Source organism: Symphalangus syndactylus, chromosome 14 (genome assembly GCF_028878055.3).
Source record: "Symphalangus syndactylus isolate Jambi chromosome 14, NHGRI_mSymSyn1-v2.1_pri, whole genome shotgun sequence".
NCBI classification, from domain to species: domain Eukaryota; kingdom Metazoa; phylum Chordata; class Mammalia; order Primates; family Hylobatidae; genus Symphalangus; species Symphalangus syndactylus.
In genome coordinates, this window is record NC_072436.2 from 110117082 (window position 1) to 110139880 (window position 22799).

At 45.4% G+C, this 22799-nt stretch overlaps 2 protein-coding genes across 7 annotated transcripts in view; one reads left to right on the forward strand and one right to left on the reverse strand.

The window, feature by feature from the left end:
• The window catches only part of PMM2 (phosphomannomutase 2), a 45478-nt gene extending 25429 nt beyond the window's left edge, over nucleotides 1–20049 (reverse strand). For 2 of the 5 annotated variants that reach the window (XM_063616897.1, XM_055240412.2), the window contains exons 1-7: nucleotides 19822–20049; nucleotides 15841–15952; nucleotides 12936–13012; nucleotides 11375–11466; nucleotides 6595–6694; nucleotides 6060–6135; nucleotides 4677–4792 (exon numbers count right to left, since the gene is read on the reverse strand). In XM_063616897.1, coding sequence (XP_063472967.1) covers nucleotides 4677–4792; nucleotides 6060–6135; nucleotides 6595–6694; nucleotides 11375–11466; nucleotides 12936–13012; nucleotides 15841–15952; nucleotides 19822–19887 — 639 coding nt within the window. In that variant the 5' untranslated portion in view covers nucleotides 19888–20049. Of the gene's footprint in view, nucleotides 1–817; nucleotides 2540–4676; nucleotides 4793–6059; nucleotides 6136–6594; nucleotides 6695–11374; nucleotides 11467–12935; nucleotides 13013–15840; nucleotides 15953–19821 lie in introns of those variants that run through there. The other 3 variants (XR_010115479.1, XM_063616898.1, XM_063616896.1) reach the window with 3 other exon arrangements.
• On the forward strand, nucleotides 20039–22354 carry TMEM186 (transmembrane protein 186). 2 transcript variants are annotated; one of them, XR_008650858.2, is made up of 3 exons: nucleotides 20039–20158; nucleotides 21169–21978; nucleotides 22024–22354. XR_008650858.2 is itself a non-coding variant. In XM_055242489.2 (2 exons), the coding sequence occupies exons 1-2, from the start codon at nucleotides 20156–20158 to the stop codon at nucleotides 21805–21807; spliced, it is 642 nt and encodes a 213-aa protein (XP_055098464.1). In that variant the 5' UTR covers nucleotides 20039–20155; the 3' UTR covers nucleotides 21808–22354. The 2 variants fall into 2 exon arrangements, 1 of the variants encoding a protein (XP_055098464.1); XM_055242489.2 differs by having other exon boundaries at nucleotides 21169–22354.
• The last annotated feature ends 445 nt before the right edge of the window (nucleotides 22355–22799 follow it).

Below are 22799 nucleotides of genomic sequence, written 5' to 3' on the forward strand. Positions count from 1 at the left end.
TATACATAGAAAGGATGGGACGTTGCTGGATGGTTACAGGTGACTTTCCTTTTCTTCTTTGTACTTTCTCTAATTTTCTATAATGAATGCACAGGTTAATTTACAATTGGGGGAACGTTTCCATTAAATAATATTCATTTTTTAAAAAGTAGGTAAGATTTTAAAAATAGAATCCAGGCATGGTAATGCAATGGTTAAATAGAATAGAAAACCCTCTAATTCCCAAATGAAGAATTCCCAAAATAAGTCATTTTCTGATTATCCAAGAACTGCATTCCATTCTGCAAAGTCCCAACTGAGGCTTCTAGACGGCTATTTACATGAAGCAAGAATGTCATCATTACAGAACAATCTGCTGTCGTGTGTCTTAATAGCTCTCCTGTCTGTCTATAAGAAATGGCACCAAGCTAGAGAAGGACTGAGGAAGCTTCTGGGCATCCCTTAGATCCTGGGTGTCATTTCATTAGCTTATATTTTTTTAAAGACATGGAGCCAGACAGTGATCTTTTTCAAAGCCTGCACCGAAAGCATTTCTGCATCAAAAGCATTTCAACAAAAGGATGTGGTTATAAAACCATTTCTAACTGTCATTAAGAACAAACCTGAATGCTACACCTCCTTCAAAGTACCTAGTTCATCTGGGATGTAGAACAAGATCTTTCTACCCCACTGAGAGAGAGCTCATTGTAGTAGAAAGCACACTCATTTAAACAGCAGGTATCACCAGCTGTGGTAATGCACGCCTGTAATTCCAGCTACTTGGAAGGCTGAGGCGGGATGATTGCTTGAACTCAGGAGGTGGAGTACAACCTGGGCAACACAGCAAGACACTGTCTTTATTTTATTTTATTTTATTTTATTTTAAACAGCAGGTATCTCTTTGAGATCCTGATTTCAATTATTTTGGATATATATCTGTAAGTGGGACTGCTGGATCATATGGCAGTTCTACTTTTAATTTGAGGAACCACTATATAGTTCTCCATCATAGCTATGACGTTTAACATTTCCCACAACAGTGTACAAGGGTTCTAATTTCTCCACACCCTTGCCGACATTTATTTTATTTTATTTTATCTTTTTGAGACCGAGTCTCGCTCTTGTTGCCCAGGCTGGAGTACAATGGCGCGATCTCAGCTCACTGCAACCTCTGCCTCCCGGGTTCAAGCAATTCTCCTGCCTCAGCCTCCCAAGTAGCTGGGATGACAGGTGCGCACCACCACGCCCAGCTAATTTTCTCCATGTTGGTCAGGCTGGTCTCGGAACTCCTGACCTCAGGTGATCTGCCCCCCTTGGCCTCCCAAAGTGCTGGGATTATAGGCATGAGCCACCGCACCTGGCCGCCAACATTAAAAAAAAAAAAAAATTAGCCATCCTGGCCCAGTATGCTGGCTCACACCTGTAAGCCTAGCACTTTGGGAGGTGGAGGTGGGCGGATCACTTCAGGTCATGAGTTCGAGACCAGGCTGGCTAACATGGTGAAACCCCGTCTCTACTAAAAATACAAAATTAGCTGGGCATGGTGGTAGGCGCCTGTAATCCCAGCTACTCGGGAGGCTGAGGTATAAGAATAGCTTGAACCCAGGAGGCAGAGGTTGCAGTGAGCCAAGATCGCATCACTGCACTCCAGCCTGGGTGACAGAGCAAAACTCCGTCTCAAAATAACATAAAATAAAATAAAATAGCCACCCTGGTAGGTGTGAGGTTTATCTCATTGTGGTTTTGATTTGCATTTCCCTGAACACTGACGTTGAGCCTTTTTTTATATACCCACTGGCCACCTGCATGTCTTTGGAGAACTGTCTATTCAAGTCCTTTGCTCATTTTTTAAATTGCCATTGAGTTGTTGGAGTTTCTTATACATTTTGGATACTAGCCCTTTTATCAGATACATGGTTTGCAAATATTCTCTTCCCCTCTGTAGGTTGCTTTTTCATTTGATTATTTCCCTTGCTGTGCAGACACTTTTTAGTTTGACGTTGTCCAACTTGTTTGTTTTGCTTTTGTTGCCTGTGCTTTTGGCGTCACATCCAAAAGATCATTGCTTTTTCCCTATTTTTTTTCTTGGAGTTTTACAGTTTCAGGTCCTGTGTTTAAGTCTTTAATCCACGGGTAGATGGCCAAAAGGACGAAGTCAGGATCTCAAAGAGATATCTGCACCCCCATGTTCACTGAAGCATTATTCATAATGGCCAAGATATGGAAACAACTCATGTCTACTGACAGAAGAATGGATCAAGAAAATGGAGTATATTCTGACCGGGCATGGTGACTCATGCCTGTAATCTCAGCAATTTAGGAGGCCAAGGCAGGTGAATCTCTTGAGGCCAGGAGTTCGAGACCAGCCTGGCCAACATGGCAAATCCCTGTCTCTACTAAAAATACAAAAATTAGCCGGGTGTGGTGGCAGGCTCCTGTAATCCAAGCTACTAATCGGGAGACTGAGGCACGAGAATCACTTCAACCAGGGAGGTGGAGGTTGCAGTGAGCCAAGATGGTGCCACTGCACTCCAGCCAGGGCGACAGAGCGAGATTCTGCCTCAAGAAAAAAAAAACAGAAAGAAAATGTAGTGTATTCATACCATGAAACATTATTCCGCTTTAAAAAAGAAGGAAACTTGCCATTTGTGACAGCATGAGTAAACTGAGAAGACATACTGAGTGAAATAAGCCCCTTACAGAAGGATAAATCCTGCATGATTCCGCTTGTATCAGATATTTAAAGGTGCTAAAGTCATATAAGCAGAGAAAAGAACAGTGGTTGCCAGGGACGGGGCGGTGGAGGAGGGAGATGGAGAGTTGTTCAATGGGTGTAAAGTTTCAGTTATGTAAGATGTGTAAGTTCTACAGATCTGTTGTACAAACAGAAGTGCCTATAGTTAACAATACTGTATTTACACTTAGAAACTTGTTAAGAGGGAATATCTCATGTTAAGTGTTCTTATAACAATAACAACAAAAAAAGTCCCAAACCGCCCCCAAAACCAAAGGGGCACAATGATTAAACTCATGAAACTGTGAGCGTTAAATATGTACAGCTTTTGCTGATCAATGGTACCTCAATAAAACTATTTAAAACATACAAAGAACAGGTAGACTTCTTCTGGTGCCACCAGCTCTGTGATTAGCTGTGTGACCTTGGGCAAATCCCTTACTCTTTATGGGTTCCAGTTTTATCATTCTGAAAATAAGAAACAAGCCTCTACTATCCTCAAGTACCCCTCATGCTGGAAGACTGTGGCGTGGGGACCCTGCTGAAAAGCAAACCTTTCATGGGTAGATCTTAGCAATGCAGCCAGGATTTTGGAGTGGACCAGAGATCAGAGGGATGCGAAACTCTGAATATGTGGCATTTATGATGCACCTGCTGGGTGCGGGATGGCGAGAAAGCCTGAGAGGGGCCTGGTGATGGCAAGGTAACCAACACCCCCAGGCTGCATGTAGGAGGGAGGCAGAGGGGCCCAGAGGATGGGAGGAACTGAAAAGGTGATGGGGCCGGGCGCAGCCTGTCATCCCAGAACTGAGAGGTCGAGGTTGGTGGATCACTGAGGCAGGCGGATTCCTTGAGGCCAGGCGTCAAGACCAGCCTGGCCAACACGATGAAACCCTGTCTCTACTAAAAATCATGCCTGTCATCCCAGAACTTTGAGAGGCCGAGGTGATCGGATCACTTGAGCCCAGGGGTTTGAGACCAGCCTGGCCAACATGGTGAAACCCCATCTCTACTAAAAACACAAAAATTAGCCAGGCGTGGTGGCGCATGCCCGCAATATCAGCTACTCGGGAGGGTGCGGCACAAGGACTGCTTGAACCTGGGAGGCAGAGGTTGCAGTGAGCCAAGATTGCACCACTGCACTCCAACCTGGGCAACAGAGTGAGACTCTGTCTCAAAAAAAAAAAAAAAAAAAAAAAGAGAAAGAAAAGGAGCTGGCCCAAAGCTGGGTGGTGATCAACTGGTGCTGAGCCTCGTCTTGGGCCTCTGATGGCAGCAACACCTCTCTGACCTCCTGGGGATCCACCTTGCCCCAGGGAGACGACACCTGGGGGCATTTCTTCTATGTATTCCTCCTGCTGGCCCTGGCCTTTAACACTGGGAACTGCTCTCAGTTCTCAGTTTAGATTTGGTCCTGGACTCGAGATTTCTGACATCCCCTGGGGGCAGCTCCAAGTACCTGCCGTGTGTGATGCCTGAGACTCACTTGGCCTCTTCACTGTTGCTGGTGCCCTCTCCTGAGTTTCAGGCTCATGAGATCATTCCCTGTCCTCCCATCGTTCATGACCCCTCGTGTTCAACTTAGAATGAATGCCTCAGGGGGACAAATACAGTGGAAAAATAAGGTTGAAACAGCCAGAGCTTTGAAACGCAGAGGGCTTGACAGTGGCACTGGGGACTGGTGTTCTGGAAGGCACATGGGGTGGCCAACGTTTAATTCCAAAGCCAAGGTGAAAATGATCAACTGAAACGCAGTGTGACTCTCACCTCCACAGAGGCGTTGGGGGTCTGAGCTTAGAGGGGAAGGTGGCTCAGTCACCTCGCTCTCCAGGACAGAAGCCACTGCTCAGTTTGAGCAAGGCGGGTGGGTAAAGCGTAGGTACAGGAAAAACAGCCCAGTTGTCAATTTCCCCCCTCAAGTGCAAATGCAACAACGAAGCTGCACAAACACTTCTCTACTTACTGGCATGGTTTTGTCTCCAAAGAAATAAATGGTCTTATAACCGTCATTTTCCACATGTCGCAGGCAATACCTCTTGTCCCATCCATCAGGAAAGACATCAAAGCTGATCTGGCCTCCTGCCGGGTGGGGATGGGGCACACAAAAGCAAAAGGTGAAAAAGGGACTAATGATATGTCACTAAAAAAAACAATTTACTCTTTGTCAGTTAGTGGGTTGCCAAGGTTGATTTTCAGTACTCTAGTTTGCTACCTAGACTACTTCATGGATAGGTTCTAGAAATTAATTCTACATTATGTTTTTTCCAGCATTATTTCACATAGGTCTAAAATTGAGACACAGAATGCCATCTCAGAGTGAGAAATGCATTTGCATTTAAGCGCCCTGTCAAGCATGTGGTTTAAAGGAAGCATGCTTATGAAAAATCTGATACCAGCCTCATTCTGCTGTGCTTGTCTCGGGCTTTAACACACCCTCAGTGGAAAATGCCTGGAAGCAGGTTGCATCTGGTATATTTTGCAGGAAAAATGAGAATCTTCACTGAAGGTGATTTATGGGCAGCGCTCATGGGCAACAAAAACCCTTTCAAAGCTTTGTCAGTAAGATGTCCATCTCACAGTTCAGGAATACAAAAAACCCACCCACTCATCTGTTAAATATAATTCCTTTGCCATTCCAGTTTTCCTACAACCTCTACCTTTATGAAAGCTAGTAAAATGAGGAGGCTTTGAGCAATGACTCATTAGCACTGACAAGAGAAATCGGTGTGCAAAGCATTTGGCAGGAATATTCTAACAAAAGACAAACCTGAGATGTCAGGAAGAACTCTGCATTAGATACCAGAAACGTTCACACACTGGCTGTGTAAACAACAGCTTTGTGAACTTGGACAAGTCTCTTTTCCTTTTTGAGCCTCAGTTTCTTGATCTGTAAAAGCCACCCAATTGGCCCCTAAGGTTCCTTGCTGTTGAAACATTCTGTGATTCCAAAACATCAGTCTAGTTTACCTAAGGGGTTCAATTCCACGTCTCCCTTACGGAGTTCACTATAGTGCTTCTCTTCTGCCCAAATGTGTGAGAAGTTCCTACTCTTTAGTAATCAAAGTGCTCCTCTTTTGACGAAAGGAGTGCAGGTAGGAAGAATCCTGTTGGGTAAGAATTTAGAACCAAGCCCAACAGTCTGCAAGCTGTTTCTTGACTAGGCAAGTCCTATTATGGCTAATTATGCAGAAAAGAGTGGTTGGTTTTTGTCTATAGACTGGACTGCTCATTTAATCTTCCTGCCCACCTAAAAATGCACATACTCCATTATCAATAGCTCACTGGCCCACAACAAACTCTGGGAAATGGGTATCCAAGTTTGGAACACAGGCAATATATACAATACCTATGGAAAACGTGAGGCCTTTTCCTGCAAACTCTTTCCGTAGATCTGCTACAAACTTTTGTCTTATATTTTCTTTCTGAGAAAAACAAAAAGATACCAATTGTTTCTTGTATTGCAGTTTAGAAAGCACGCTTTTAACTACTGGCCACAAAGGTATGATTATCTTATTGATTTATTTATTTGTTTAGCTTTTGAGATGGGGGTCTCGCTCTGTTGCCCAGGCTGGAGTGCAGTGGCATGATCATAGCTCACAGCAGCTTCAACTTCCCAGGCTCAAGTGATCCTCTTACCTCAGCCAAACAAATAGCTGGGACCACAGGTGTGTGCCACCATGCCCGGCTAATTTTTTTTTTTATTATTTGTAGAGCTGAGGTCTCACTATGTTGCCCAGGCTGGTCTTGAACTCCTGGGCTCAAGTGATCCTCCTGCCTTGGCCTCCCAAAGTGCTGGGATTACAGGCATGAACCACCACACCAGGCCATATCTTATTTCCATAAACCCAGCCATTCACCAAAGATATTTCGGAAAGACGTACTTTATCGAGTTCGTAGAACTCAATGCGTTCTTCTTGGCTGCAGCTTCTTCCAATAGGGGACACGTTTAACATCCCATTTCGGAATTCAATGAAAGTACCCCTGGGAATGAAAGGGTGACAGAGTTTCTCCAAAAACACATTATTTATTTGGGCAACATCATAGATAAACAGCCTAAAATCTTGGGAAATTCTAAAAAGCAGAGGCTAGTGTGGTCAATGTTTCTCAGCTCTGTGCTGTGTAATATGGTAGCCATGAACGATTGTGACTATTAAGACTTGAAATGTGGCTAATATGAATTGAGATTAGATTTGAAAGATTTAGTATGAAAAAGGAATGTAATTGCATCACTCATGTTGTATATTGACTTTGTGTTAAAATGGTCATATTTTGAGCCTGGACAACATGGCGAAACTCTGTCTCTACAAAAAATACAAAAATTAGCCTGGCATGGTGATGCATGCCTATAATCCCAGCTACTCAGGAGGTTGAGGCAGGAGGATTCCATGAGCCTGGGAGACAGGGGTTGTAGTGAGCTGAGATCACATCACTGCACTCCAGTCTGGGTGACAGAGTAAGACCTTGTCTCAAAAAAAAAAAAAGTCATATTTTAGAAATATCAGGCTAAATAAAATATATTATTAAAATTCATTTCACCTCTTCCTTTTCATTCCTTCAAAATGTGGCTACAGAAAATTTAAAATCATACATAGCTCACTTTCTATTTCTGTTGCACAGTGCTGCTACTGGGCAGATAATTTTATGGTTAATAAAGCGCTATGAAAATGATTTCCACCACTGGCGACAGCAGTCAGTTCCCTGAAGAGTTTGAAAATACATGTACCACACATCTATTCTGCTACGGAGCTTCTGAACAGACTGATAGTACCAAGCAAAGCTAACAGAAAAAGGCTCTGAGAATTGTCCAACGAGCCTCAGTAATAACTCAGGAAATTCAATTTACCCAGTAGCAGACAGCTCCTAAATGTTTGATTTGATCACAGAAAATGAGAAGCTAACATTAGATTAGTCACTTCAAATGAAGATGTTTAAAGATGTTCTTTTGGCTGGGTGCAGTACCTCATACCTGTAACCCCCGCACTTTGGGAGGCCAAGGTGGGTGAATGGCTTGAGCTCAGGAGTTTGAGACCAGCCTAGGCAACATGGCGAAACCCCGTTTCTACAAAAAATACAAAAATTAGCCAGGCATGGTGGCGCATGCCTGTATTCCCAGCTACTTGGGAGACTGAGGTAGGAGGATCGCTTGAGCCTGGGCAGTGGAGGCTGCAGTGAACTGTGATCGTACCACTGCACTGCAGCCTGGGCAACAGAGGGCCACCCCGTCCCAAAAAACAAACAAAAAATATAAAACAAAAAACAAAGAGTTTTTTTTCCCACTGTTTCCAGTTCGAGACTGAAAACAGTTTCTTTGGCTCATGACTGTAATCCCAGCACTTTGGGAGGCTGCGGCGGGCGGATTCCTTGAGGTCAGGAGTCAAGACCAGCCTGGCCAACATGATGAAACCCTGTCCCTACTAAAAATACAAAAATTAGCTGGACATGGTGGCGCATGCCTGTAGTCCCACCTACTTGAGAGCCTGAGGCAGGAGGATCGCTTGAACCCGGGAGGTGGAGGCTGCAGTGAGCTGAGAGCGTGCCATTGCACTCCAGTTGGGGCGACAGAGACTCTGTCTCAAAAAAACAAAACAAGCAAACAAACAAAAACCCCACAACCAAAAAAAGAAAACCACCCAGTTTCTTAAAAGTTCAGATAACTTGTAAGCTAGATATCATTCTGACCAATGAAATTTAAGCATTCTCTGATAGACTGTGCAGTGAAAAGTGTCTTCCAGTTCTAAACGCTGATGCCTGGGAACCCTACCAAACATTTTCCCTGATCTTTTTCTACTATTTTAATCTCACAGACCTGACGTCCTGGCACTGGCCATCGGAAATACCGAGAGACCACATGCCACGTGCAGGGCTGATGACCTGATTCCATGTCAGTGTGGCCTCTTAGGAGGCTGTGTGGCTCTGGGCACCTCTCCAAGCCTCCTCTTACTCACCTACAGAAAGGCTAATGGCACTTGCTCTGGTTACCTCCAAAGGGTCTTGTTAAAATCAAACGTGCCAGTTATGTAAAGGTACTTTGTCAACTGGGAAGCAATGAATACTCATCAAAGTAAAAACAGCAAAATCTCAATCAGCTGGATCCTCTCCCCTATTGTGGTCAACGTGCAGAGAAAGAGGCAAATGATGCAACAAAATATGCAAGCCTAAAAATCTCTCTCAAAAATCCCATGTCCAGGTTGTCCTGGAGTTGGTGGAGGCCCAGCCTGTCCTCTACCATGTGTGTATGAGCACTGAGGCACGAGGGGACTGGTGACCATGCGCCAGGTGACCCTAGGGCTATGGGTCCTAATGATCAGAAAAAGAGCTCAATTATTTCCCCCCCAACTCAAGGACATATTCTTCTTATTTCCAAGGCACAGAGAGAAGCTGATGCAGTTTAGACAGCCTTCCCCAAAACAAGGCTGAAGGTGGTTTACTAAGCAATCAGTTCCGCCCTAAAGACCTGGGCTCTCTGAAGTCTTACTGCATCTGCCTGGCCATCGTGGGGCAGGTAGTTAGTGTTGTCAGGCAAATGTGGATAAATGTGGGTCAAGGTGGGTCTCAGTTCTGCCTCCTGGATTCACCAGGTCTCTTCTACTATTCTGGAATTATGGCTCTCCACATCCCTCTCCCTCGCTAAATGATACATTCTCTGAGGACAGGATTCCGCCTTTTTTTTTTAATCTTCCCTTAGCGCTCGGCCCAAAGTAAAAATGGAACTGACCTGGGATATTTGTATATTTTATCTTTTGCCATGGAAAATTTCTAACACACACAAAAGTAAAAAGAATAGGATGAGTCCTCATGTGCTCACTACCCAGCTGCAACAATAACCAAGTCCGTGTCCAGCCTGTCTCATGCAGGCCTCCTCTTGGGCTAAGGGACATTCCTGCACTCTGGCTGGAGGTGCTGAGCAGGAAGCGCTCAGCTTATGAATCCTAATAGTGTGAAGCAGCCTCTGAAGTACACCCAGCCCTGAAATTGAATTGCCACTTAAAACATGTTTCCGACCCTGATGATTAAGGTGTTACATAGTAAGTGTTGAAAACTGGGGGTAAAAATGAGAAGGATTTCAAAGAAATCACTTGCAACCACACCATCAAGAAACAGCCACTGTTAACATTTGGGTCTGTTTCCTGCCAGTCTTTTTACTGTGGGCATTTATGTTCATCATTATTAGTATTACTATTATTTTAAAAATGGAACTGAGATAATTGTACCCATGGCAGAAGGTAGGTCCCCAAACCAAACATTTATGAAAGCCAGGGGCAGTGGCTAATGCCTGTAATCCCAACATTTTGGGAGACTGAAGTGGGAGGATCGCTTGAGGCCAGGAGTTGGAGACCAGCCTGGGCAATATGGCAAGACCCTGTCTCTACAAAAAATTAAAAAATTAGCCAGGCAAGGCGGCATGTGCCTGTAGTCCCAGCGACTCAGGAGGCTGAGGTGGGAGGATCACTCGAGCCAAGGAGGTTGAGGCTGCAGTGAGCTATATGATCATGCCACTGCACTCTGGCCTGGGCAACAGGGCGAGATCCTCTCTCTCAAAAAACAAAACAAAACAAAACAAAAAAACAAAAAGAAAGCCTAGGGAGTCAGAAAATGAGAGAAGCAGTCTGTGAAAGACTGGAACAAATGTCCATGGGTCAGGTGGCAGCTGCTCAGGTGGCACCTGCCGGGGGGGAACTGGGAGCCGGAATAGCCAGGTCTCAGATTTGCCAACAGAAGCCAGAAATCCAGATGTTTAAAACATAAAATCAGGCTGGGTGTGGTGGCTCACGCCTTTGATACCAGCAATTTGGGAGGCTAAGGCGGGTGGATCAGTTGAGGTCAGGAGTTCGATATCAGCCTGGCCAACATAGTGAAACGCCGTCTCTACTAAAAACACACGCACACAAAAAAGAAAGAAAGAAAAATTAGCTGGGCATGGTGGTGCGCGCCTATAATCCCAGCTACTCGAGAGGCTGAGGCAGAAGAATTGCTTGAACCTGGGAGGCAGAGGTTGCAGTGAGCTGAGATCCTGCCACTGCACTCCAGCCTGGGCCACAGCGTGAGACTCTGTCTCAAAAATAAATTCATAAATACATAAAACAAATATAAAATCAGACTTTTACATGATGGCAATTAATCCGATTTTCTTTAACACTGCAGGCCAACCAGATTTGGGTTTTACGTGGATCTGGCCCGAAGGCTTCCTGTCTCAGACTTCCCGATCTAGGGTTTCTGTTGCTTTTTGTACATGCTGCTTCACTGCTGTTTCCTCTCACTGACAGCCTTTGAAAGCATATGGTATTCAATGGCTGTAAAAATTTCCATCATGTGGATAAGCCATCATTTACGTAATCATTCTTGTACTGTTGGCTTTGTGGACTGTTTCCAATTATTCCTTACTAAGTGCTGGGATTCGGATTTAAATTCGCTGGCCCATGGTGGCTACTGAACCCTGCTGTGAACCAGCAGCACCAGGGCAGCCAGAGAAAACGTGGATTTCCAAGCTCGGCTCTCAGGCTTTCTGAATCAGAATTGCCAAGGGGCAGGCTAAATATCAGACTTTGTTTTTAAAACTCTTTAGGTGATTTTTATAATCCTATTTGGAGAATACCCACATTAACCCACCATATGACACTATGCTATGTTCCAGTGATGCCTCTTTGTTAAAAGCAAACCCACCTCTTCTTCGGGAGTTTAATTTTCGCAATGTAGCTCAGACAGTAGTTGATTAAATCTTGGATTAGGGCCTCACCCAGATGACTTTGAATATTCTAGATGAAGAAAATACTTGAGTTACTTGATTTAGCAGGAGCATTTTCAAAACAGCTTCATAGCAAACCCAGGGTCTTCAGCCACAATTGTTGAAAATCAGTAGGCTGATGTAGCAGTGATGGTGACATGCCCCACTGTCTAATTCCTTCTCTTATTTCTCTGGTCAAAAGCATTAGGCAAGCCAGAAAGGCTTTAGTCGAAAGCATTTTCTGCTTCATCACCCAAGACTTTTGTACTCATTATTGTTTAAATGCTTCCTGTAACGTCCAAAGAGCTTACTGCTGCCACTTTTATTCAATTAAAGTATCTCTAGATATTGACAGAAAATGTATTTGTTCCACTTCAGCATTCTCTTATGTCTGAATAGAATGATCTTACTACTACTAAGAGCTACATAGTACCTCTTAAAAATGCTTATAGTGCCCAGGTGTGGCAGCTCACACCTGTAATCCCAGCACTTTGGAAAGCTGAGGCAGGTGGATGACTTCAAGTCATGAGCTCGAGACCAGCTTGGCAAACATGGTGAAACCCCGCTTCTACTAAGAATACAAAAATGCGCCGGGCGTGCTGGTGGATGCCTGTAATCTCAGCTACTAGGGAGGCTGAGGCAGAAGAATCATTTGAACCCAGGAGGCAGAGGTTACAGTGAGCCAGGATTGAGCCACTGCACTCCAGCCTGGGCAAGAGTGAGATTCCGTCACAAAAAAAGAAAAAAGAAAAAAAAAATGCCTATAGTGAGGCAGCCTGCTCTAGTTTCATCATCATAGAAATGTTATTAATGGATTTAAGGCCAGGCATGGTGGCATGTGCCTGCAGTCCCTGCTACTTGGGAGGCTGAGGCAAAGGATCACCTGTGCCCAGGAGTTCTAGGCTCCTGGGATTGCACCACTGCGCTCCAGCCTGGTTAACACAGCAAGACCCCATCTTTTTAAAAAAAGAAGAAAAGGCTGGGTGTGGTGGCTCATGCCTGTAATCCCAGCACTCTGGGAGGCTGAGGTGGGCGGATCACTTGAGGTCAAGAGTTGGAGATCAGCCTGGCCAACATGGTGAAACCCTGTCTCTACTAAAAATACAAAAATTGGCTGGATGTGGTGGTGTGTGCCTGTAATCCCAGTTATGCGGGAGGCTGAGGCGTAAGAATTGCTTGAACCAGGGAGCCAGAGGTTGTAGTGAGCCGAGATCATGCCGCTGCACTCCAGTTCCAGCCTGGGTGACAGAGCAAGACTCCGTCTCAAAAACAAGCAAAACAAAATAAGAAAAGAGAGAAATATTAGATTTAAAAAGTATAAAAATTTAGTTATCAATTTAGAATACGTAATAGTCACATGGTTCAAAATGCAAAACAAAAAATACAGAGTAAAGATTCATTTCTACCCGTTCCTCATCTTCCTAGAGGCAGTCATTGTGAAATGCCCTTTTAGAAAACACTTTTAATAGTATATAGTAATTCAGATACTCAAGAACCTACCTGTTTACACAAGAGTTTCCCATCTTTGTATGCTACCAAGCCATTTTCTGGAAACACATAATCGTATTTTTCAACCACTACAATCAAACCAAAAAAACACTTAGAATGCAAAGAATCAAAACCTGTGTTTTTACTCCTTGATTAACAATGACCACCAATAAAACTGCTAAACTCCAGCAAGGACTGTGAAAGACTATCTCATCTTATACACTAAGAGAAGAGTAAGGAAAAAAGTTCCTTGTTTTTTTTAATGGCTCTTTGTGGTTACACATTTAAACGATGATGACTGGGCAGGAGATTAGGGACTTGGTGACAGGTTATCTTATGTCCCTGACTTCAGCCTGTCTGTAGAGGAAGATGCTCGTTCATGATGCTGATGGTTCACCAGCAGCAACCAGCGCAGTGTGAAAATGCAGATTTCCAAGCTTTGCTCTCTTGCTTAATGAATCAGAAGTGCTGAGGGACAGGCTAAATATATTTTTAAAAAGCTCTATGGGCCGGGTGCGGTGTGGCTCACGCCTGCAATCCCAGCACATTGGGAGGCTGAGGCTGGCGGGGTTTTACCAGGTCTGGAGTTCCAGACCAGCCTGGCCAACATAGTGAAATCCCCGTCTCTACTAAAAATACAAAAAATTAGCCGGGCGCAGTGGTGGGCGCCTGTAACTCCAGCTACTTGGGAGGCTGAGGCAGGAGAATTGCTTGAATCCAGGAGGCAGAGGTTGCAGTAAGCCAAGATCGTGCCACTGCACTCCAGCCTGGGCAACGGTGCAAGACTCCATCTAATGTCAAAAAAACAAAACAAAACAAAACAAAAAACCAAAAACCAAAAACCAAAAAACAAAGCACTAAAAGACCTTTGGTGGCCAGGCATGATGACTCACGCGTGTAATCCCAGCACTTTGGGAGGCCGAGGTGGGCAGATCACCTGAGGTCACAAGTTCAAGACCAGCCTGGCCAACATGGTAAAACCCCATCTCTACTAAAAATGCAAAAATTAGCCGGGCGTGCTGGTGGGTGCCTGTAGTCCCAGCTACTTGGGAGGCTGAGGCACAAGAATCACTTGAACCCAGGATGCAGAGGTTACAGTGAGCCAAGATTGTGCCACTGCACCAGAGAACAAGACTGTCTCAAAAAAATAAATAAATAAAATAAATTAAAAAAGCTCTTCAGTGATTCTTATAATCAGTTTGGTTTGGAAACTATCCATGTTGTCAACCTTAATGAACGGATTCTCAAACTTCAGCTACCTGTTAAAATACAGATCCCCTGTGTTGGGTGGGGACCCCACACTCGTATTTTAATAAGCTTCCCAGGTGATTCTGATACAGGTGGGCCTTCAACTGTCTTTTGGCTTGTGAATGTTTTGATTCTATTGTTGTATGTCTCTGACAGGTGCAGACACTATGCTACACTACACAAAACTTCTCTGAGCAAGTGGTTAAATACACAACTAGACACAGAAAGGGCGATCATGAGCAGGTAACAGGATTTTCAGGGCTTCATGATCCCCAGTGTGTGGTTTATAGCATTTCTAAGTAGGAGATCTACCAGGCAAATGAAGAGAGAGTTTTAAAGAGATTGCAGAAATTACTCTTCTAGTAATGGTGATCCAATAAATACAGTCCATACAGATTTGGACTGTAAGATATTACATCTTGGAGAACAGTAGTTCTCAAATGGGGGTGATTTTACACAGAGGTCATTTGGCAATGTCTGGAGACATTTCTGGTTATCATAGCTGTATGTGTGCGTGTGTGTATGCTGCGGGCATCTAGTGGGTAGAGGCCTGGGATGTTGCTAAATACCCTACAATGCACAGGACAGCCTTCATAATGGAGAACTAACTGGTCCAAAATATCAATACTGCGAAGGTGAGAAATCTTGCTGTAGAGGAGCTGGTTCCAAGATGTGAGGACTCTGGGGATGATAGGGTTAAAAGAACGATCAATTCATCCACCTCTCCACTTATAATTTTTTTTTTCCCCAAGACGGAGTTTCGTTCTTATTGCCCGGGCCGGAGTGCAATGGTGTGATCTTGGCTCACTGCAACCTCTGCCTCCTGGGTTCAAGCAATTCTCCTGCCTCGGCCTCCCTAGTAGCTGGGATTACAGGTGCCCGTCACCACTCCCAGCTAATTTTTTGTATTTTTAGTAGAGACGGGGTTTGATCATGTTGGCCAGGCTGGTCTCAAACTCCTGACCTCAGGTGATCCATCCGCCTCGGCCTCCCCAAGTGCCGGGATTATAAGCGTGAGCCACCGCGCCTGGCATCCACTTACAATTTCTTACAGGCCAGGAGGCCCTGGGGTTATGGAGATGAATAACCCATACTCCTGCTCTTCAAAAACATATAATTGGATAGTTTACAATAATTACAGAATGCTACATTAGCAAGGTTGTACACTAGAATCTCTTGGAGGTACTTACTAAAATAGGATTCCCAAGCTCCGTAGACCTATCAAGTCAGACTCTCCAGTGAAGGGGCCAGTAAGCCTCTCTGGTTTTTCGGGGTCCTGTGCTGGAGATTTTGTTTCAGTGATGGGGAGGTGAGGGGGGCTGTCAGAGGGACAATATGAAGAACAGTCTGACTGGGGCTAGAAGGGCAGTGAACGGCTAAAAGCAAGAAGTATTCCAGGCAGAGAGATTACCATGTGCAGACACAGCCACTGATCTTTCTAGGTGAATCTACTCACACATCTGAGGACCCAGTTCTCCATCAGTAACTCCAGAAATGTACTGGATTAAAACCAGAGGAAAAATAAAGGCCAAGAAAATGTTTCCCAAACAAGGAAGCAGAAAGTCTGCCACATGGGGACAAGGTATTAGGGCAGCCTATGATACTTGGCAACAATATCCTCATAAGAAGTTAATCTTTTAAAAGATATAATTAGCAACTTATCATTTACCATCATTTCCCAGTTGCTCCTGCACTTTCTCAAAGTCCGAACCGCCTACCACTCCGATTTTGATCTTCTGCCTCAATTTTTGCAGGAAATCATCCATTTCTTTGGTAATTTTCTAAATTTCAAGAAGGAAAATACAACAGTCATAAGCCACAAAATAATCAGGAGACTAAAACTCTAAGGGTAACACAAGTACACAAGTCTTATTTTCTTATTTAAAAATTAAAGAAAAAAAATTTTTTCGAGATAGGTTCTCACCCGTCACCCAAGCTGGAGTGCGGTGGCATGGTCATATCTCACCATAGCCTCCAACTCCCTGGGCTCCAGTGATCCGCCTGACCTCAGCCTCTTGAGTAGGTGGGACCATAGTTATGCGCCAGCACGCTTGGCTAATTTTTTTATATTTTGTAGAGACAAAGTTTCGCCATGTTGCCCAGGCCAGTCTGGAACTCCTGGGTTCAGGAGATCCACCAGCCTTGGCCTCCCAAAGTGCTGAGACTACAGGCATAAGCCAGGCCTATAAGCCTTATTTTCATACATGCCAATTAAGTTACCAGCTCTGTACATAGTTCAAATATTTTAGTTGTAATTGGGGGGGCATCTTTACCAGAATAAACTTAAGTGTTATTTTTACCAAATTTTAAGCACAGGTATATATATCAGTCGCTGTTGTGCACTGTCCCAGCTATTTTTCTATGCATTTATATACCCATCTATGGGCACATATACAAATAGGTCTTACTTTTGAAACACAAATGGAATCATGTCCTGTGCAGGGACTTTGCTTTTTCAGCACTATGCTGTGGTGATCTTTTCATGCCAACACAGATCTAGCTCATCATTCCTTTTAAATGCTACAATATACTCCATTTATGGATTTAAGTTGTTGATTTTAAAACAAAACAACATAATGAAATTAAAGAGGAAGCTCAGAGCCAGGCATGGCGGCTCATGCCTGTAATCCCAGCACTTTCGGTGGCCGAGGCAGGTGGATCACCTGAGGCCAGAGTTCGAGACCAGCATGGCCAACATGGCGAAACCCCGTCTCCATTAAAAATACAAAAATTAGCCGGGCGCAGTGGCGGGCACCTGTAGTCCCAGCTACTCGGGAGGCTGAGGCAGGAGAATCACTTGAACCCGGGAGGCAGAGTTTGCAGTGAGCCGAGATCGCACCATTCCACTCCAGCCTGGGTCACAGAGCGAGACTTTGTCTCAAAACAAAACAAAACAAAAAAAAACAAAAAACAAAACAAAACAAAACAAAAAAAGCTTAGAATTGATTTTATTGCAATTATCCAAAACAAAACAAAAATGTAAAAGAGTAAGATGACTAGATTTTTTAGTCTCTTCTAAAAGCAAAGCTCCTATCTAGAAAGAGTGGTCTTAGTGGTATAATCTTATGGTAAATTCCAAACTGTGTGATAATTTTAAAAAAGTTATAAACTAAGATGAAAAAATAGCCCTACATTAAGACACATCACAATGTATTTTTACAAGTCTTATAACTCAGCACTTTGAGCAATCTTAGTTGTACATTTACACTGAATGTCTTTTTTTTTTTTTTTGACACGAAGTCCTGCTCTGTCACCCAGGCTGGAGTGCAGTGGTGTGGTCTTGGCTCATTGCAACCTCCACCTCCTGGGTTTAAGCGATTCTCCTGTCTCAGCCTCCCAGGTGGCCAGGATTACAGGCGCCCGCCATCACGCTCGGCTAATTTTTTTGTATTTTTAGTAGAGACAGGGTTTCACCATGTTGGCCGGGCTGGTCTTGAACTCGTGACCTCAAGTGATCTGCCCGCCTCGGCCTCCCCAAGTGCTGGCATTATAGGCGTGAGCTACCATGCCTGGCTGAATATCTTTTTAAAAAAGTTACTAGAAATTTAGAAAATACAAAAAACCATTTAATTCAACCTCAGTACATAAACACTTGGAGTTCAATGATTTTTCTTTAAAAAAATTTTTTAGAGTAATACATGAATCTGATTAAAATTGTACAGAGAGGTTTGTAATAGAGTGTAATCTTTTCTACTCTCACAGTGGAATCTGGACCTATTAGATAAAATCTAGAATTGCAGGAGCGGCCTTTAAAAGTCAGAACGCGGTGGCTCACGCCTGTAATCCCAGCACTTTGGGAGGCCGAGGCGGGTGGATCACGAGGTCCAGAGATAGAGACCATCTTGGCCAACACGGTGAAACCCCGTCTCTACTAAAACTACAAAAATTAGCCAGGCGTGGTGGTGCGCGCCTGTGGTCCTAGCTACTCGGTTGCCTGAGGCAGGAGAATTGCTTGAACCTGGGAGGTGGAGGTTGCAGTGAACAGAGACTGCGCCACTACACTCCAGTACACTCCAGTCTGGTGACAGAGTGAGACTCTGTCTCAAAAAAAAAAAAAGAGAACTGAAAATCAGAAGCACTTTCCTGAATGGCATACCCAGCGACTAGAACAGCTTCCACCTTAGCACAGATAGGAAATGGCAAACTTGACAGGAACCAATGTCCTAAGGCCCAGAGACTTGTACCAGGTTGGCTGTGTGAAACTGAGGAGGTTAGTTCTTCACGGAGTGTGTTTCCTTATGTTTAAAACGGTAATAACAACTATTCTACCTGGGAAGAAAGATGGAGGAAGGTTGACAGGGTCCAGTGATATCATGAAAAAGGGTGGCAATGTAAACCCTAGACCGCTATGGCCCACAGACCACACTGGGCAGCTGTTTGTTTTTGTAATAAATAAATAGAATTTTATTGGTACACAGCCACTCTGTATTTACATAGAGTTTATGGCTGGTTTTGCACTAAAGTTGAGTGGTTACTATAGACTATAGGGTCTGCAAAGACAGAAGTATCTGCTATATGGCCCTTTACAAAAAATGAATTGGGGACCAGAGTTTTAGACCACTATGGGCTTTTAACAACCCCCAATGTGTGATCACTGAATTGCAGAATCAGAAAAAGCCTTTGAAGAACTTGGAAGTTGAGTGTCATCACTAGGTAGATCAAACCTGTGGCTGAGAAGGGCAAAATGATACGTCTAAGGGCACACGCATTTGACGTGGACTTCTGGAGCACACTATTGTTAGCACCAAGCGAAAACTACGAGGGGTGAGGGTAGAAGTTGAGGATAGTGAGACCATTGGGGTCCAGTCTCAAGTTGAAATGGCCAGTGTTCAGTGGCCAATTTCTGAAAAAGGGACAGGAGAGCCTCATCTCAAGGCTGATCGTAACTGAAACTTATCTGTGCCTGTAGCAGCAAAATCTGAAAGTGGAAAGCAAGTTTCCAAGGGCCCAAAGAGGCTCTCAGCGGGCAGCCTGTAATAACCTAGGGCTCCTCCATCTCCCTAGTCCATTGCAGGGGCTGGAGATGGGTGTGGTGGAGGTGGCTATTACTTATTGAGGCCTAGTGTGTTGTGCGCAACATACTTTCAAGAACTTACACAATCTCATTTGATCGTCGTAGACACCATATGGAACAGGTAATATCCCCATTTAAAGCTGTAGATGCTGAGGCTCAGAGAGGTTAATGACTCGCTCAAGGTCACACAGATGTCAAGAGGTGAACATGAGACTCCACTAGGTCGGTTTGACCTGGAAACCTGTTTTTAATATCATGACTCACGGCACAGCCCGTTGGTTACAGGATTGGGGCCGGCACATAGCCGATAAGGGGGCCTGATCTCGGGTTCAAATTCTGGTCTATCAGTCCCGAGGACTAGAGTGAGTCCAGATTACATTTTCCAACTTAGCACAAGTTTCCTGCTCTGAAGAGTTCTTCAGCCTCGTCTCATCTTTCCAAGCACCAGAGCTCTTGAAGAGCTGGTTAAGGCCTCCCTCTCATTCCTCCAGGGCACCCAGAATAGGGTTCAGCCCCCGTAAGGACGTAGGCGGTCCTTAGCCACCCCTTGGCGCCTACGCTGGGTGGTCGATAGCCCCAACTGGCAACAGCACGGACTCCGCGTCCGCTGCCACCAGCCCGCCGGGCGCCACTTACCTGCCGCGGGGCGGTGAGGGTCCCATCCACGTCGAAGAGGCAGAGCGCTGGGCCAGGCGCTGCCATGTCCTCAGTTCCTAGCCGCACCTTACAAGACTCGTTGGCACCAAGAACTCGGCCCGGAACTTCCGGGTTCGGCCCCCGAGCCGCACGGCACGTCGGGAAGAGGCGGGGACTCCGTTGCCACAACGCCTGGGACTAGCGCCAGCCACGGTTCCTGAACCTCAACTCCCAGGGTGCAACGCAGATCACGCCCGCCTTGTACATTCGAGCATGCGCTCTTAGAGGTTCCGGGGGCCGGTGGGATTTACTTCCGGCAGCAGGCGGTAGGGCCATGGTAAGGAGGCGGGTGGCGAGCCTTGAGGGGGTGTTGCTCTTTGCGGGTCGGGGTCAGGGCTGGGGCGGGCAGGCCCGACGCCCGGGTTTCGGACTCGGAGAATCCGTGGGAGGAAGCTCTGGCGTGGGTTACAGTTTGCCTTTCCCGGGCTTTCTCTGCCCTCCTTGGGTCACATGCGTACAGTAGTAATAGCTAAAACTCGCCGAGCTCTCACAGTGCATTAGGTTCTAAGTTGAGGGCTCTGAAACCATCTTCTGGTTCACTGTTCTGAGTCCCCATTTTGAAAGGCGAAGAAACCGAATCTCAGGGGTGTGGAGTAATTTGCTCACAAATTACTGTTGGAGCTAGAATTGGAATAAGAGGTTTTACTGCTTCACTACCCACCTAATAATATCCCTGTGCTACGTGTTGGGGCCTCCCTGCCTCGCTCCTTCTCCTCCGCTGTTTCCCCTTCCCCAGACTAGGCTAAGAGAAAGCAGCAGTTCCCTCCAGCACCCAAGATAACATATGAATCAAACAGAATTAGAAAGTTTATTGGAATAAATATCTCACAGATTTGTTGCTCGAGTTCCCCACCAAGATATTATTTAGTTTCCTGCTTGGGGGAATGTTCACACCCCGTTGTGGATACATTGTCCAGCCCGGAGTTTGTCCTCCCTAGATACGTTTTGAATTAATGAAGGCCGCACCTCCTTTCCTGTATTTATTTGGAATTGCCTGGTGGAAGGAGGACTCTGCTGCACTCACTGACTGTGTGTTCTCTGGTAAATATCTTACCCTCTCTGGGCTTAGTTTCCCTAGTGGTAAAGTGGAAATAGTGATAACTATCTTAGATAGCTGTTGTGATGCCCACGTGAGATAGCATCTGGCTTTACCTTTCCCTCTTCTGGCAATAATGGTGACCTTGCAGGATTGGCAGAAGCCTTGGAGTATGGTGCGTTGCAGATGTTCACCGTGTGATTAATGTGGTTGAGTTCCATGAGAGAAATGGTCTACTGTCTCCCTTTCAGGCTGCCCTTCTGCGAGCTGTGCCTAGGTTGTGGGGAAAAGCTGTGTGGGAAAGGCCTCTCCATAGGCTGTGGTGCTGCAGTGGGCAGGAGGATCCTAAGAGGTGGGTGGGCAGCAGGTCACCCATCTCGAAGGAGAAACCACCGAACGCAGAGACTGAGAAATTCTGGATGTTTTACCGTTTTGATGCCATCACAACCTTCGGGTTCCTGTCTCGACTGAAGTTGGTACAGACTGCCCTGACAGTGGTAGCTTTGCCACCAGGCTATTACGGGTACTCCCAGGGCCTCCTCACTCTCAACACCGTGTGCCTCATGAGTGGGATATCGGGCCTTGCCCTGACCATGCTGTGCTGGATGAGCTATTTCTTACGGAGACTGGTTGGTATCCTGTATCTGAATGAGTCTGGCACCATGCTGCGGGTGGCCCATCTGAACTTCTGGGGCTGGCGGCAGGACACATACTGTCCCATGGCAGATGTGATTCCCCTGACGGAAACCAAGGACCGGCCTCAGGAGGTGTTCGTGCGTATCCAGCGGTACAGTGGGAAACAGGCCTTCTACGTCACCCTGCGCTATGGACGCATCCTGGACAGAGAGCGTTTCACACAGGTGTTTGGGGCACATCAGATGCTCAAGTGAACAACTGGGACCTGGACCTCTGGGTAACCCTGGGTCGCCTGGATTAACAGGAAGGCTGAGGGTGTGGACAAGGCTGAAGAAAGGGGATTGGGTACTTGGAGACTTTGCCTGGGCCCCTGGGAACATATGTTTTGTGGTGAAGAAATTCACAAGGCAAGAGCTGGTGTCCAGGTTTAGGAAAAAGGTTCTAAGCAAGTTCTTATAGCTGGTGTCCAGGTTTAGGAAAAAGGCTCTAAGCAAGTTCTTATAGCACTTGTTTGTGACATTGAGTCAGATAATGGCCAGAAGTTTTTGTTAAGAGCCAGTTCTTAGAAGAACCTATGCCAAGGTCACCCAGACAGTCCATTGGTGTGAAATCGAAAGGCAAGAGATGTGGCGGGGGAGGGTAGGATTTGGAGTCAGAAGTCTCAGTTCTGTCACTTGTCCTGGGGCAGGTTACTGAGTCTCTTTGAGCCTTGGTTTTCAGATCTGTAAAATGGAAAGTCCTGCTTGTTTCATGGATGGGTGTGGGAATAAACAATAAATGTCAAACGTGTGGCAGACTCAACAGCCTAGAGCAGATATTATTAAGCATTTGGTCAGAGGTTTTAGCATGGAGAAAGGCTTCGAGCCGTCAGCGGGGACTTCCAGAGCCCTGTGCTGTGCCCCTCACATACCCAGCGGCAGAAAGGTCTGCCAGGATGTTAACTACACATCGACAAGCAGAGATGTCGTCCAGGTGAGCACGAAACCCCAGTTGATATTTGTTCACCACCCAGAGGTCTAGAGGCTCTTGCTGTGGATGGCCCTGCAGTGTAATAAAGCCAAATGGACCGGATGCTGGTACATTATTTTAGAAACGTAAGCCAGTTTTATACATTGCCCCACATAATTAATACTATATGTTCATTATACAATTTGTAACACAGTAAAGAGGAAGGAAGGCATGATCTTTATTATTTTGCCACTCGAAAGTCAATAAGAATGTTTTATCACTGGGGGCGGTGGCTCAC